The sequence below is a fragment of the Amphibalanus amphitrite genome, unplaced genomic scaffold (genome assembly GCF_019059575.1).
Source record: "Amphibalanus amphitrite isolate SeventyFive unplaced genomic scaffold, NRLGWU_Aamphi_draft 001361F_arrow, whole genome shotgun sequence".
NCBI classification, from domain to species: domain Eukaryota; kingdom Metazoa; phylum Arthropoda; class Thecostraca; order Balanomorpha; family Balanidae; genus Amphibalanus; species Amphibalanus amphitrite.
The window spans coordinates 20556-36024 of NW_024882854.1; the positions used below are offsets into that span (position 1 = coordinate 20556).

The 15469-nt window shown below is 51.3% G+C and overlaps 1 protein-coding gene across 1 annotated transcript; it reads left to right on the forward strand.

Moving 5' to 3' along the window:
* The first annotated feature begins 314 nt into the window (after positions 1-314).
* LOC122372454 (putative glycerol kinase 5) lies at positions 315-4926 on the forward strand. The gene is made up of 5 exons (XM_043349626.1): positions 315-607; positions 860-1464; positions 1900-2030; positions 2567-2672; positions 3104-4926. Exons 2-5 carry the CDS (start codon positions 925-927, stop codon positions 4202-4204), a joined length of 1878 nt encoding a protein of 625 aa, XP_043205561.1. The 5' UTR covers positions 315-607; positions 860-924; the 3' UTR covers positions 4205-4926.
* Positions 4927-15469: the final 10543 nt, after the last annotated feature.

Here is a 15469-nt window from a genome sequence, read left to right on the forward strand (position 1 = left end):
AGCCTTGTGCCGTCACTAATCTGGAACACATATCGACACAGCGGAGTGGCCTCAACGGCGCTATCTGCACTGCCGAGGTGGCGCCACGGGGATTAAAGGAGACAGCGATAGCCGTCAAGAGGCTCTCGGTGTCACACCACGCCGAGCGTCTGCCCTGCCCTGCGCGCCCGGGAGACGCCCGTCACCGCCCTCACACACGTTAGCCCGGTCCAATCTGCCGACCCTCGTGGCAGGGCAGACGGGTCGTCGGAAGCGTTGCTATCAAGATGGGCCCGATACGCCGCGTCGATCGCCTCTCAGCGACAGAACTACGAGCACAGCGGTGGACCGAGTCAGACCGACAGGGTGCCATTTAGAGGTCGTGGTTGGGAGTGGGCGGAAGGCTCGTGGAGGGGTATGGTGCCAAGTGACCTCCCCCGGACCGGCCCTGGGCTCGCCTCTGACACACAGCAGCAGTCGGAGATTATTATTGGTCATCTGTGAGGACGGGGCGCGCGGCGCCGGTTCGTGTTACAGACAATTGGGCAGTGGGTGGTCTGCGGTGAAAGTGGTGGTTTGCGGTGCGGTGCTGGCTGAACTGTTCAGGCTACGACAGGTCAGATATAAGGTATATGCCATATGCTATTTTCTGCGCATGCAGATACCTAAAAAGCAACCTAAAAACCTAGAAACTATTTTGCGTTGTCCATTTTCTTTCAATGTGTGGTTTCTTTCAAGGTTCTAAGTTTCTTTCAATGCTCCCTGTCTGTTCACCGCCATCCAATTTTCGTAAATACTGAGGACAGCGCCACCCACGACTGTTAGGATTCCCGCGAACTAGCCGTGTTTAGTTTTGGTGACCGCAGCATTCTATCCCCAGGCCCGTCTCGTCCCTCGTCGCCGCGGGTGGCCGGCGGGACGCGGTGACCGCCCGGCAGGCCCGCTATGGATGTCAGACGGCGAGCGGGTGCCTCTGGCCAGCCAGACACCCACTCGAGGTCAGAGGGGGCGGCTGACGGCCGACTGAGACCGACAGCAGAGTCCTGTGAGACGCAGAACGTCGGAGATGGTGTCATGACCGACGGGAGGACGGACAAATGCAGTGACGGTGTGGGTGAGAGTGAAGTCATGTGTGGTGCGAGAAGTGGAAACGCCGGTAATGTCGACGAATCGACTGCAGCACGGTCGGAAAACTCACCCAACGGCGGGACTGGTGGTGCAGCAGACAGCCCAAATCAAACCAGCCGCTCGGCTCAGTCTGACACCCACCGGGGCCCGTTCGTGGCCGCGCTGGACGTGGGCACCACATCCGTACGCTGTGTGGTGCTGGACCGGCGGCTGGAGGTGCGAGGCGTGTGTCGGCGGCCCGTCCAGCTGCTCTACCCCGTACCGGAACACGTGGAGATCGACCCCGATCAGCTGTTTGAGGCGGTCTGCGAGGTCATCAAGGGCGCTGTCGCTGACGCGGGCCTCACACTGCAGCAGGTGGGTTGTGTGAGCTGTGTGTGATATCGCCGTAGTTTACAGCTATCTTTGCTGGATTGTTTCTGCACTGCCCTAGAAATGTACGTTGATGTTGCGGATGTGCATAGGTGACTTTCTAAGTTGTTTCAAGCTTTTATCGAGCATCCCTGTCTATTTTTATGTCCTTTGCTATATCTTGCCCCGAGACCTGAAAAAAAGAAACTGAAATACAACGCGTCCACTTTTAATGCTGACATTATGATGATTCGTGCATCCACTCAGATTGACATTTTCTGTGTATCTCGTCCTTCCCCCACCCTACCAGTTACCACTCACTTTTTTCGCTCCTGTCATTCGCCTATTATCTTGCAATCATCGTCCAGTGAACCGGCCTTCACCCACCCCCTCCCCCCGCCTGACCAGCTGACCTGACTGACCTCCCCGACCCCCTGGCAGGTCACCACCCTCGGGATCAGCACCCAGCGGTCGTCCTTTACCACCTGGAGCCGGGACACGGGCCGCTGCTACCACAACGTGGTCTGCTGGAGCGACCGGCGAGCCAGCGGCCTTGTCAAGGCGTGGAACGCGTGAGTGTATGCTGGATGATAGGAGAGAGGGACGGCTGGGGTGCAGGGCGGGGCTGGGGAGCTAGTGTGTGGGTTGAGTGCCCACTGTCCACCTTGCCCACCTATGCAACACGGGACGTGGGCACTAGTGTAGTGACGATATATATGTACACCCGTGTAACTAGATGACGCCTGTGGAGATATCTCATGGTTTTGCCAATTATGTGTTCGTAATCGTTGTGCTTTGTTTCTGTACTTTTTGTCTTTTGGAAATGCATTGCTCTTGGTTTTTGTTGCGCAATAGACAATGATGCATTTACTAGTGTGAACCAAAAGCGAAGTAAGTTATCACTTATCGCTCACTTAGTCTAATTCTATATCGATGGTGCTCGATCATTTTTTTTTTTTTTGCAACCAACAGTTTGCCTTCGGCTTTAATTTTCATTGGTCTCTTTGACCCTTCACTACCTGTTTGCCCGCGCGGTCCCCCTGAGTTGTATACCTGGCGTTTGTACAGTTTGACTGACCTCTGATCCCCTGTGCTCTTCATTGAACAGCTCTCTGATGTTCCGCGTCCCGGCTCACGTCTGCTGGCTGCTCCACAAGGTCACCGGCAACCCGCGCTTCCAGGCAGTCAGCGTGCTCCGGCTGATGAACGCTCAGGTAAGAAACTATTTATGCATTATGTTTGATGAACAGTCAGTCAAGATGCTCTTATTTTGTTCTGACAAGACCGCAGGTAAGCGAGTGTTGCCAGGATGCCGCACTTCGGCGCTGATATGGTAGCTTGGTAGATTGAGTAGCATGGAGCTTATTAGAGGACTTTTTGCTTGGAAGCTATTCAGAGTATGAAGCAGAGTATCCAGTTGTAGTTTGCAGGGTACCATGCTTAGCTTTGGCTAGCTATGGCGCATGCTGCTTCATTTTAGGCTGCTCAATATTCTCTCGCTCCTAAAACCTGAACATTTCACACAACTTTGAATCACAGTTATCGAGATTAGTGAATCAAACGAAATCGGTCAACCTTCTGACCAGTCGCTGGCTGCAATAGACGTCTTCCCGGGCTGACTCACGCCGCCCGCGCCATCCCTCAGGTAACTATGCGTCTGCTGTGGTGTATGCAGAACATACCCGCCCTGCGCGAGGACATTGGCCGCGGTCGGGCGCTGTTCGGCACACTGGAGACATTCCTCCTCTACCGTCTAACGGCTGGTAGACTACACGTCTCAGACCGCACTAACGCAGCGGCCACCGGCTTCTTTGACCCGTACCTGATGCAGTGGTCCGGCTATCCACGCTTCCTCTTCGGCGTCGCCCCACCGAGTATGTTACCCGAGGTGGTTTCGACGACGTACGACTTTGGCAGCACGGCGCCAGAGGTGCTGGGCACCCCGCTGAAGATCGGCTGTGTAATCGGAGACCAGAGCGCCAGTCTGTTCGGCGCAGAGTGCTGGCAGCGCGGGGACGTGGCGGTTACGCTCGGCACCGGATCGTTCATGGATGTCAACACGGGCGAGCGGCCACACACGTCCGTTCGCGGCTTCTACCCGGCGGTGGCCTGGGAGCTGGGCGAGGAGGTGGTGTTTATGGCCGAGGGAGCCGCCGGGGACACAGCGGCCAGCGTGCTCTGGGGCCGGAGGATCGGCCTGTATGACGCCGTGGAGGACACGGCCGCGCTGGCAGAGTCCGTCCCTGACGCCGGCGGCGTGCGCTTCGTGCCGGCCTTCTCCGGAATAGCGGCGCCGGTGAACGACTTCAAGGCGGCGGCTGGGTTCATCGGGATCTCTGCCGAGAGCTCCCGGGCGCACCTGACGCGAGCTATTCTCCAGGCGATTGCGTTCCGTCTCCGCCAGCTGTACGACAGTATGCGCGCCGAGTGCGCCTTTCCTCTGCGCCACATTCGCGTGTCGGGCGGCGTGGCCCGCAACGACGCGCTCTGTCAGATGGCCGCTGACGTGCTGGGGGTGCGGCTCGAGCGGCCCCGCGATGTGGAGACCTCTGTGCGCGGGGCGGCTATGCTGGCAGGGCTGGCGGCCGGCGTGTGGCGCGACCGGAGCGAGCTGGAGCCTCTGCGGCAGACGGACCGGGTGTTCGAGCCGGACCCGAGCCGCGGCGCGGCGCTGCGGGCCGAGATGGCAGAGTGGGAGAGGGCGCTGCAGAGGTTCGGAGAGTGGTACCCGGACGACGTCAAATGAGGGGGAGAGGGGGTTCGTCAGAGGTCAGTGAGGGTCCGGCTGACTGGAGTGGGTGTGTGGTTGAGGGTATTAGGGACCAATGAGGGCTGTCATTTCAAGGCAGCTTCGGGGCTTAGTAGATATTTATCACAGCACTTAGCTGATGCGTAATGATGAGCGGCATTGGTGGTGTTTGGGCTCAGCTTAGCTTATTTGAAGATTTATGTGTGGAAGGAACGGTTGTTGGGGGGGGGGGGGGGGGGGGCTAGGGGGTCTGTGCGTTAGAGAGAAAGGTCTTGTAAAAGGGCTTAACAGATCCTCAGAAGCTTACGTGGCGTAACTGCACAATGCGTATGGGTAAGGAGCCAGGGTAATTCACGCCGGTACGATTTCTTGCCTTGTGTTCTGGGCGTTTTGCCTACAGCAGGAACTCGGGTATTAGTGGGTAGGTGTTTATTAACCGATTAGCAGTCATAATATTTCTGATCTGCATAGCAGCGATTATTCATAATCGTGCGTTGCCAGTCAGAAAATGCATAAAATAGAGCTATTTTCGTACCTGGCTGACCGATGCTCGTTTGTTCAATAGCGCAAATGTATGCATAATGGATGCATATTTATCAGATTTTGCAGAATATGCAGATAACTATAGGAGGTTATAGAAGTTTGTTTCCATCTTATCGTTTTTCCCCGATGTGTTATGCCCGGACTGTGCTCGGAAAGACTTCACTAGCTCGTTATTAGGCTTGTCATCATGGTGGCTGATATTTTTACATAACTTATGTGCAGACTAATGTGACGAGTCTGTTAGTTTATGCGTGCAGGGAGAGGTAGCTCGACAAAGGTTATTCGATCCCAGGTAATTATTTATTGAAAATATATCGATGGGTGATAAGGAATATTAAATACGGTGTGCACTGTGCGTTATGCACTATTTGTATAAGTAGCAGCTATTAAATTAGCTTGGATGGTTGCCGATGTTTTCCTACTCCTGCTATCAAATCATGCTTCCTGGCTCGTCTTTCTTACTTACTCGTATTTTCACATCTAACCAGATGCCTAGTCCATGTCGGAGCTCAGGTGAATGCATGTAACATGAATCAAAGGCAATGTGCCTTGGCGGAAGTACAAACGAAAGCAATCAACATAATACGCAGTGATATTTATAGATGATCATAATTTGCATTGGATTGTTCGTTACGGTTGCATCAAAATATGTGGATTCTTGCTTTGCGTCTGGTTTGATCGATTCCCGAACGATATGTTTCGTCTCGCCTCATGCTTCTCGTATCGCGTAGGATTTTCTGCCGTGTGAGATCTTGTCGCAGTGATATTTACTCGCGTGTTGGCAATGATACTCCTTGAATCCAATGTCTGTCGTGCTCAACTGCTTTTCGATGTCGGTGCAATAAAATGCAGCTTCGATACTTCTTTTCTCTTTTTTCCATCATTAATGTGTGCTATATAATAGGACGGCGTGTCTGTGACTTTTGAAATAACTGCGGATAATGTACCACTTTTTATCTAGTCTGTAGTCGTCGACTACTGTCTCCTGAAGTGCTTGCGATGCGTTGATTGCAGAGCGATTTTGTGCTTGAGTTGCTTTAGCTTTGCTAGGTGGCATGGCGCTCGCACTAGCTATAAATAATGTTGGAATATTTTCCACGTTTGGTGAGAATGCCGTCATATAGCATAATCTGCATGCGACAAACTCGCAATGTAATCCGAGAGAAATCCTATTATTTTGGCCTAAAACCAACTGGCCATAATTCACCGTGTCCGGTAAATCCGATAATCTGGCAGCTCGACTGTTGGCCCTGTCCTGCAGCGTTGTTCCGCTCGCCCTGTCCTATCCTGTTGTTCTCACTCAGCCGCTGTTTCCTCGACGCGTCCTACCAGGATGTTGTTGCGAAGAGAAAGAGGTGTGACACAGACTGACGTTTGCACCGTGTCTGTGCACAAAGACCTGTGCACAATGCACGCGGAGGTTCGGCTGAGTCATTGGAGGGCACCTTGGGTCACCTGAGGTGCGGGCGCCACGGGATCGAGATGACGGAAGGAAGATTTCGCGGTAGTGTTATTACGGAGAGGAGCTGAGTTGGATGAGGGATGAGATGCTTTTAATAGCGGATTTTCCGATCCGTTTGTCTACTGCTATCGATGACTGTGCGTAACGCACCCACCGTTGTAAATGCACACTTCTGATGATATGGAGAGAAGACCTTAGTGCTGCAGTTAGTGCTGCATTTCATGCATCCCAGTCTACCGGCCACGCTGAGTAAAATGCAAAGCCTGGCCATAACAAGTGATTAGTGGCCCTTAGCGCGGGAGGACTAAAAGGCGATGTTGCATGCGTGCTAAATGAGCAAAAACGAACCATTCGCTGTGCTTGTTTACATCCTAATCTTACGCTCGTTACTGACGAGTGTGAGCCATCCACTGACTTCTCAGCTGAAAGACGCTCATAAGGCATTATGTGATTTTTTCACACTAGAAAGGTTAATTATCCGATCCGGAGAGCTGTGTCGTTAAGGTATATGGCATACCAAACCCCTCAATAAGAGCGTACAGTTCGGCACCCATTGGCATTCGGACTCCGAAGGCCGTTTTGTTGTTCATTGCCGAACAGCCTGTTTTGTGAGGAGGATGATGGACTCCGCCTACCGTCCGAAATAATCGGGTTATTGCCGGGATTCTCGACGTGGCTGCCCAGTTTAAGCTGCTTTGTACCGAGTGTCTGGCTAGTTACTAGAGTGATTGGCAGCCGAACAGCGATGCCAGAACGCTGCTCGGTGGTATTTCTCTCAATCATAGGCACTACTCTACCAGCTCTCCATTGCTTCGTCATAAGTGTTCGTGTCTCACTTAAAACTAGCAGTGAGTGTACTACGTGTGCGGTGCTCAGGATGTTAACAAACATTGAGCTGACTCAATGGTAAACGTTTAATGTTAATTTGAGAACGTTGTTCGTCTTTAATGAAATAGCATAACGCTGCTGGCTCGCCTTTATTTCAACAAACTTGTGTGTAATTTTAATTAGAAAATGTGTCGCCCGGGTGTCGGGAGGCAGAACAAGCCAAGTTGTTGCCCGTTGGAGGCGGTAGATGCTGACACTGGCGATAGATGCTTCGAATTTCTGACAATTTTTGACGAGCTAATCTGTACTGCAATTATAAATACCAACCGTCAGCCGACCAGTGATTTCGTTGACTGAAGAGTTCAGTTCTTGGTTTGAAATTAGCACAGGTTCTTATCCTTCTAGGTAGGGGAATGTGGGGTAAGACGGCCCAGCGGGGCAAGACGGACCACCAGCCCTCCCGGCTGAACCGCTGCTGGTATCTACTGCTTTATGCACTCACTTTGTTTGCTTTCCTTCGTAACAATGGCCACCTTGAGCTCATGCTGCTAGGATGCATAGCTTTTGAGTTATGGAGAAAAATGTTGTTTTTCGTCAAACCGATCTAATATAAGAGGTCTACGGGTGATTCAATTACGGCGCCTTTCTTGCATGATTAGTTTCTATTTTGCACTTAAAGGGACCCTCCCACCTTCAAAAAAGTTAATGAATTGGCACGAAAGTGATGTCGCTCGGTTCAGAAAGAGCGAAAACGAATATCTACCAAATTTCATCGAAAAATATTCACCGGTTTTCAAGATATTGGACTTTTACTTTTGTTTACTTTTTGGGATCTCCGCTGTTCCTAGCGACTTTATTTGAAAGTGCGGCATTTGTTGCGCGCAAAGCAGCATATACCACCGCGTGCTACCAAACGTTTTAGTAAAAGATTTAAAAATCGTTAGATCTCCGCTGACGTCACAAATTCTAAGGGGGCATACCAATGCACTAGCCCCTTAGAATCCGAAAACTGCAAGTTTGAAATTCCATATCTCCGAATTAAAGCATTTGTCGATGTTGTGAGTGCCCAAACCGGTATTTGCAGGCCATGCCACCAATTTGGCTATCTCAACTCAAAACTAATGTTAAGGTGGGAGTGTCCCTTTAACTGTGAAGAACAAAGTTATAAACTTAGTTATAGTCACACTTTAGGAAAGGCAAGGTTTTGCAATGTTGGGCTATTTGACATACACGTCATGATAATGACAGAATTTAGATTTGGGGCAAGACGGACCACTGTGGTCCATCTTACCCTGTGGTGGTCCATTGTACCCTGCATATGGAAAGTTCTTTTCCAAAACATTGACACAAGTTTAAGTAAGCTAATTTTTCAGGAAGGAGTCTTTGTTGCATGTGAGCCATGCATGCAAGTGCTCAGTTAGCATGCATTCATGCCAAACGACAATCAACACACATGTTCCCAGCTTTTAGCTGCACTTCCATCACACACTTGAGTAAAGAATAAAGGCTCATTTTGTTATTCTACCATTCTTGTTACTTTTTCTTACAAGAATACAGAGCAGAAGTGTAACACACATGAACGGATAGCAGGCACTGCTGGGTGGTCCGTCTTACCCCACGTTTTTTCTTGTCTGAGTTTTTGACATGCCCCTCTTTAAGAGCATCCATCACTTAGATGTCTTTAATTTGAAATTTAGTCTTAACACATATCAACAGAGGAAGGATTGAGCATTCCGAAGACTATAGATAATATGAATTACGAGAGCAGTGTAGCAAGATATGCGGCCTCAAACCTTAGCTGGTCCGTCTTACCCCACCTTCCCCTATGTAGTTATTTCATATAAAAAACTAAATGATCAAAGTGAATTCTAGTTCTTCCAAAGGCTCAGCAGACTCCGTTCTCTACCAAACACTCGCTCGTCTGTTTTCGAAGCCATCCGGCAACAACACTCCCCACCTTCCTGCATTTCTCAGCGGTACGTGCATTGTGTATTCCATTGGCAAACGAGTCGGCGTCCCACCCCCTCAGCTTTCAGTGGCGGCACTGAGTCATCTGTTTAGCATAGGTCGTCGGGAGGGCCACCGGGGCAGCAGAGGTCACCTGGGGTCACCGCGGGACAACTGGGGGTCTCTCAGCAGCGACCGGCGCGGTGCTGTGTGCGGTCCTAGCTCAAAGGTGCCGCTCGCATATGCCCGGGGCGTTGCCGTGCCTCATTTTGCCGTCGGTGCGCGGCTGCCAGCCCGGCATACCAAGTGGCGGGGTGCCACCGCGCGATGCTTTTACCGGTCACCCACGCGCGGTGACAACAGGATATGGCTCGTCCGCGCCGCTGGGAACATCTGCTCTGGGCTGGGAAAATTGAAAAAAAAAACTTTGTTGGTCAGAGCTACACTGACTGAATGATTGCTTTGAAACTTTCACCGATTGAAAAGGGTGAAAAGACGTACAATTTTTTGTCCGGGAAAAAGTTTGTATCGATGGCCTAAGGTCAGATTAATTTGTAGGTAATCTGAACTCCAGCTTACACAGGTCAGTAGAAATGCAATGCATGCATAGTGACATGGACGACCCGACCACATATCACGAAAGCAATTACGGGACTGTTTTCTTCATCGACCGATCCCAATCCGTTCGCACGCTTCGTTACTAAATCACGTGTGCGTTGGTGGATCGACCTGACTGACGGACACGAACTATCCAGGGACTTCTTACAAGTCGCGAGAAACCGATTATCGACGGCAATAAACTTATCGTTCGTTGCTCGAAGCTTCGACAAAAAGCCGCCACCCGAGTCAGTATACCTACCTAGGGCAGGTCGGACGAACAAACCTGGCGTGTGAAAAACGCGTACCTACATACAGACTTGAGCAACAGCGTAACTGGTCGGCAGCGCAAGGAGAGTCAATGCTGGAATGTTAATTAATATCAGAACTTGAATGGTGATATTTATAGACATTACCTATTTATAATGGCGATGAAATAAAAACTAACGTAAGCATTACATACATGACTAAAAGAGTAGGTAGGGGAGAGCGGGGCCAGTTGAAACACGGGGTCAGATGAAACATGGCTTTATTTTCAACAGTATGCAACATATGGCGTTGCCGACACCACTGCGCATCCGCGCTCGACCACTTCCTTTGTCAACGGCGTTTGGGCGGCAAACGGACGGTAATTTTGATTTGACACTTGTTTTTGTGTTTTTGAGGGGCGTTTGGGAGAAATCGTTTTTATGAATATTTTGTGATATCTCATATACCTTTGTTTGCTGAAAGAAGAACTCCTGGCTCCGGAATAACACCTTATTTGGCCCTTCATTCAGCATGATGCCGTCCCTCCAGCTCGTTTGACATATGCTTTACGGCGCGTGCGAGATGGCGGGAGCGGATGGGGTCAATTGAAACGCTTCTCTGAGGGTCAGTTGAAACAGGGCCACAGGCCGTTTCAATGGACCCCGGTGACCTTTGCAATGGTTATTGTTCAGGGGCTGTAAACATTAAAGGAAATAGTCCACCTTTGAAATGAGCTTTTAAACTGAAATAGTAGTTTTATAGAGCTCAATTTTTGACCCCTTTTTCTCCAGCCTTTTGCTTGAAAGCACACTATAGCCTGAGATATTTCTCATTTTCCTCATCCGCCCATTTTACCATAGTCTATGTACTTTATGTCACCTATTATGAGGAACTTTGCACTTTTAGCTTTCCAACGACCTATTGAATGTAGCATTTGGAAAAGTAAACCGGACAAAATATCTCCTTAAGAAAGTGGCCTTAGAGAGGAAAACATCCCATTGTTAAGGATAGGTGCAATTGACCCCATGGGCTGGTTCAATTGACCCTCGCATCGGGGTCATTTGAAACGGGTGTAGAGCTGTTTTATAAGCATGTGTTTGGTAGCAAAATATGTTTGAAACATAATTTTACATATCTTAAAATAAAGCCAAAAGAGCATATTTTTTCATGGCATTGTGCATTTTTCGATATGACAACTAGATCTCGCTGTGCATGTCAATATATAAAAAGTGGTTCAACTGGCCCCGCTCTCCCCTAAGCAGCGATTAAAAGGAAACGCTAAAGCAGATAACTACCCTGTAATTTGTATGCATAAGATTTGTGTGGAGAATGCGCACACCTATATTTTTGCAGAACCACATGCTCTTTATGAACTTGCACATGTCCGTGTAAGACCTCAGCTTTTTACGGCCTCATCCCGTGTTTCCAACATTAGCTCAGCTGTGCGATTATATTCAGTGACAACGCTCATAACTTCATGAACACCGTGCATCGTATATTCGTAAGCACACATGTAATGCACGATGACAAAATGTCACAGTGTGTAACGTACCCTACCGTACTGCTGCCATCCCTGGAGCCCACCGACACTGCACTGTTTTCACCCGTCTCCTTTAGAAGTGTGGGCGGCTCCGTTAGCTCAGCGCTGGGGCCGCGGCACGCCCATCTTGTGTAACACACCCCGTCCCAATGGGCCCGGTCAGCGGCCATTTAGAGATGACACGACCCGATTTCGACCGGTCGAACCGAGCCGCGGTGAAAGGCGATTTAGACGGTGCGCCGTCTGCGGTGGTTGGCATTATCAGGTCGTCTTTCATCTGCCGAGGCTTTGATGGAGTTGATTACCGTTCAATCACGGTGACCGATGGACCCTATTTTCCAAAAATTCCCAAACACGAGCAAGGTCTTCTCGCCAAGACCACCTCTACCACTTACCGCGACCCCGACTAGAGACCGGAAAACGTAGATTCGCCTACCGTGCCGCGGCGCTCCTAAATACTCTCCCCCTCGAGCTAACGCAGTTGCCTCCAGCCAGATTTGCCCGTGCTGTAAAAAAGGAGCTTAAGCCTAGCCAGAGTAGCCATAGTAGCTAGCCTCATGACTCTTGGACTATGAAAGGCAAACGAGTCTGTGTGTATAGTTATGAACGCGGCTTCGTGCGGGTTACACCAAGTATGTGCGTGTTCGGCGTTCGCGTTGTGCATTTTCGTATCCGTAAGTGTGTGCGTTTTCTTGTATAGGTATTTCTTGTGTTATCTTCAACCAGCTCGGACTCGGAGTGTAATCGCCACGCCGATTGTGGATTGCTCTTGATCGTCAATACATACATACATACATACATACATTTGAAAATCGTCAGTTTGAACTGCAGAGCACTTTAGCATGCTCAAGTAATCAGAGAAGACGAAAATGTTCAATGGGTTAGCAATCACAAAACAGACTCTCGCCCCTCAGGGTTTGCTGGAGTTTGACGCCCGCCAACCACGTGGCCGTCATGCGCCTCCTCAGAAAGATCTCGTCCTCGAGGAGAGCTTATATGACGGACTGGTTCTCTGTCATGGCCATGCTGTTTAGGTAAGCCGGCTTATCTGCCGTCACACGTCATTAAGACATGGCTCGTTGTGTCAAGTAGGTATTGCTAAGCCCAAAGTCTCGGTCTGGTCTCGGTCAATCTGCGATGACTCATGTAAAAACGACGGTCCATATCACAGACAGTCGTCTTTATACAGGATCGTAAACTGGGCGTGTCGCCGTGCGGTTCTTGGAACAGATGTGGGTCGATGTGGTCATAGCCCTATGGCCGAGGCGTGGCAGATTCCATGGAACTTGTCAGAGCTGCTCAATAGAGTTCAATGGGTGCAACAACAATGGAGTTAGCGTGGGAAACAATGTGACATTGGAACTGAGTCACGTAACATAATAACAGTTGGCACTAAATGGAGTTTGCGACGTCCAAATCAGGCGACATGCATGTACATTAGAAGTTCAGTGGCGGATCCAGGGGAGGGCAAATAGGGCAACTGCCCCTCCCAAACGGCAAAATTTTAACATTGATACGGCTATATACAGTGCATGGAAAGAACCAGTATATTGTTATGGTTTGCCCCTCCCAAAACTGTGAGCTGGATCCGCCAGTGTAGAAGTTCACCTAGGTATGCTTGTCATAGATTGGCCATGGTTTGGAATAGGCTGCAAAGCTCAAGCATATTCATCGTGACTACTAGACTTCACTGCTGTCTCTTTTAAATCGCTGACAATGCCATTGTCCTCGTTCATCAATTCACCTGTCATCTGCAGCCGTCATACACTAATTCCGCGATCTGCTCACCACCCACTGCGTCCATGTGCCGCCCTCAGGCGTCCTTCCCTTCATCTCCAATTGGCACCACGAACCCTCCCCAGTCCAGGAGGCCGCCGTCCTCCCCGAACATCAGCTGCGCCACGCAGACGGTGTCAGGCGGCGCGCGCAGCAGTGGCACCACCTTCCCGCTGGCCTGCTGCACTCCCACCGGGTAGCCGTCCCCTCCTCCGTGGGCGGCCACCACGGCGTCCACCTGCGCCACGCTGGCCGCCACTGCCTCGTCCTCCGGATAGCCGGCGTTCCCGAGCGCCACCACGAGCGGCACGCTGTTCCCCTTGATCCGCTGCGCCTCCTGTCGAACGGCTTCCTCCGGAGGAGTGGCGCTCACCATCAGCGCTGCTGCCTGCGGCTCTTCGCCCTCAGACTCGGACACGAAGCCCACGAGGCCGACGCGCGTGCCGCTGGCGCCCACGGTGGCCACTGTGGAGGGGCGCACGTGTGCGCGTCCCGGGATGCGGATGTTGGCCGCGATGAGTGGATCAGAGCGACTGCTCAGCGGTCGAGCCTGCTTGCGCTGCACGATGTCGGCGAGGTTGGGCGCCGTGGCGTCGTGCTGGATCCAGAGGCGCTTCCCCAAGTGGCCGGTGGGGTTGAGCAACAGGGCACCCGGGTACGCCTCGAGGGCGCGCTGCAGGGCGCGCATCAGACCCACAGAGTCGCTGGTGTCGTTGGCGGAGAACTCGTAGTGGATGATGGTGATGGTGGTCGGGTCGGCGCTGGCTGCAGAGATAGAAGCGACAAACACTGCTAGAAGCGTCACTCGAGATAACAATTTCCATTGGGTGCGATTCATGGCAGTGCACGAACCTCTCCAGGTCGGCTACCACGCGTCAAAATGGACACAGCGTCACCACTTTTTAGGGAAAACCACCGCTTTGGAACGCGCAATCGACCAGCAGCCGAGACTCTCACTCCGGTGCCGAACCAATCTCCGCGCCGCACACTGAAAAACGAACGAACGGAAATGGCTAAATCCTGTCACGGGAACTGCCACACGGCTCGCCACTCAGCGCGGCACGCCTGAGGTGACACTTCTCTCCAATGACCTGTGTAGGTGAGCCGAGTGCGGTTTCCACGGGCTGGGCAGGCTGAGCAGCTGCAGGCTGAGCTGGTGGAGCTATGTAGGCGCAGACGGAGCAGCACCGTCCGCCCCTCAGACCGGTCGCGAGGCGAGTGAGAGGCGCCGGCCAGCCTCCTGGCGACTGACTGCACAGTCGGGCCGTGCACGCCATTCACACGTCATCGTGAGTGGATTGGCGGGGAGAGAGAGGGAGAGAGGGAGAGAGAGACGGAGAGAGAGGGGGGACACAGAGAGAGAGAGAGAGAGAGAGAGAGAGAGAGAGAGAGAGAGAGAGAGAGAGAGAGAGAGAGAGAGAGAGAGAGAGAGAGAGAGAGAGAGTACGGTGGCATTCTGACAGGCGTAGCAATACCCACTTGAATCAAATTTCGAGCTCAGATCCATAAACAAATATCAGGAGTGTACGTGAATGTTTCGCTTTTGTCCTTCAGGTACCAATGTTACTTTTACTACCTTTGCTCCTTATTTACTGAATGCCTTCCTTCTATGGACTTCCCGCTGTGGACGGCCTGGTTGCATTCATTGTTCTGCTGTCACCATGACATTTGTGTTTATAAGGTACGTTGGGGGGGGGGGGGGGAGGTCAATCTGTCAGTGCTTCATCGAATAGTCCATGAATGGCCGATGGCGAAAATGTTGACTGGATGCGTGCGCGATGAAGGCCGCTGAGCAGCATGGTATGATGAAAGGTGGCCCTTTAGAGAGCGTGAATGACGTCCTGCCATTGAATGCTGCATTGGAAATGTCTGATGTGCCACGAAAAGGACATTGCTGATTCAAGCATAAGTTGTTGATGAGGTCTTGCTACTTGCTAGCTCTAGTTTTGTCTTGGTTTCTAAATTATAAAAGTAACAAGTGAAATAATGAATAAAAAAGATGAATACCTGCGTCTGAGCCAAGCAACAAGCTATATTTATCGGTGCAATAAATGCTCATCAAATATGTTCACTTGTTCATTATTATGGATCCCGGTTACCAGAGCACCACGAGTGACTGTGCTCCGCTCAGCCGGCGGTGGCCTGCGGGCGGGCACGACCTCATCAGTCACCTGTCTGTGCCCGCGGCGCCGGCGGCCGAATCTGCACTGCCTCTGCCAGAGGTCAAAGGGGTCCCGAGCTCATCAGTGAAACGCCAGGGCGGCTGAAGCCAGACACGCAGCACCGAAACTAGCTGCACACGCAGCGAGGATGTTTGGGT

Bases quoted from the DNA above. Each gene is read 5' to 3' on its own strand.
- LOC122372454 (XM_043349626.1), top strand. From the start codon at position 925: ATGGATGTCAGACGGCGAGCGGGTGCCTCTGGCCAGCCAGACACCCAC. The intron at 1,465-1,899 runs GTGGGTTGTGTG...ACCCCCTGGCAG, and splicing joins CGGGCCTCACACTGCAGCAG to GTCACCACCCTCGGGATCAG. The intron at 2,673-3,103 runs GTAAGAAACTAT...GCCATCCCTCAG, and splicing joins TCCGGCTGATGAACGCTCAG to GTAACTATGCGTCTGCTGTG.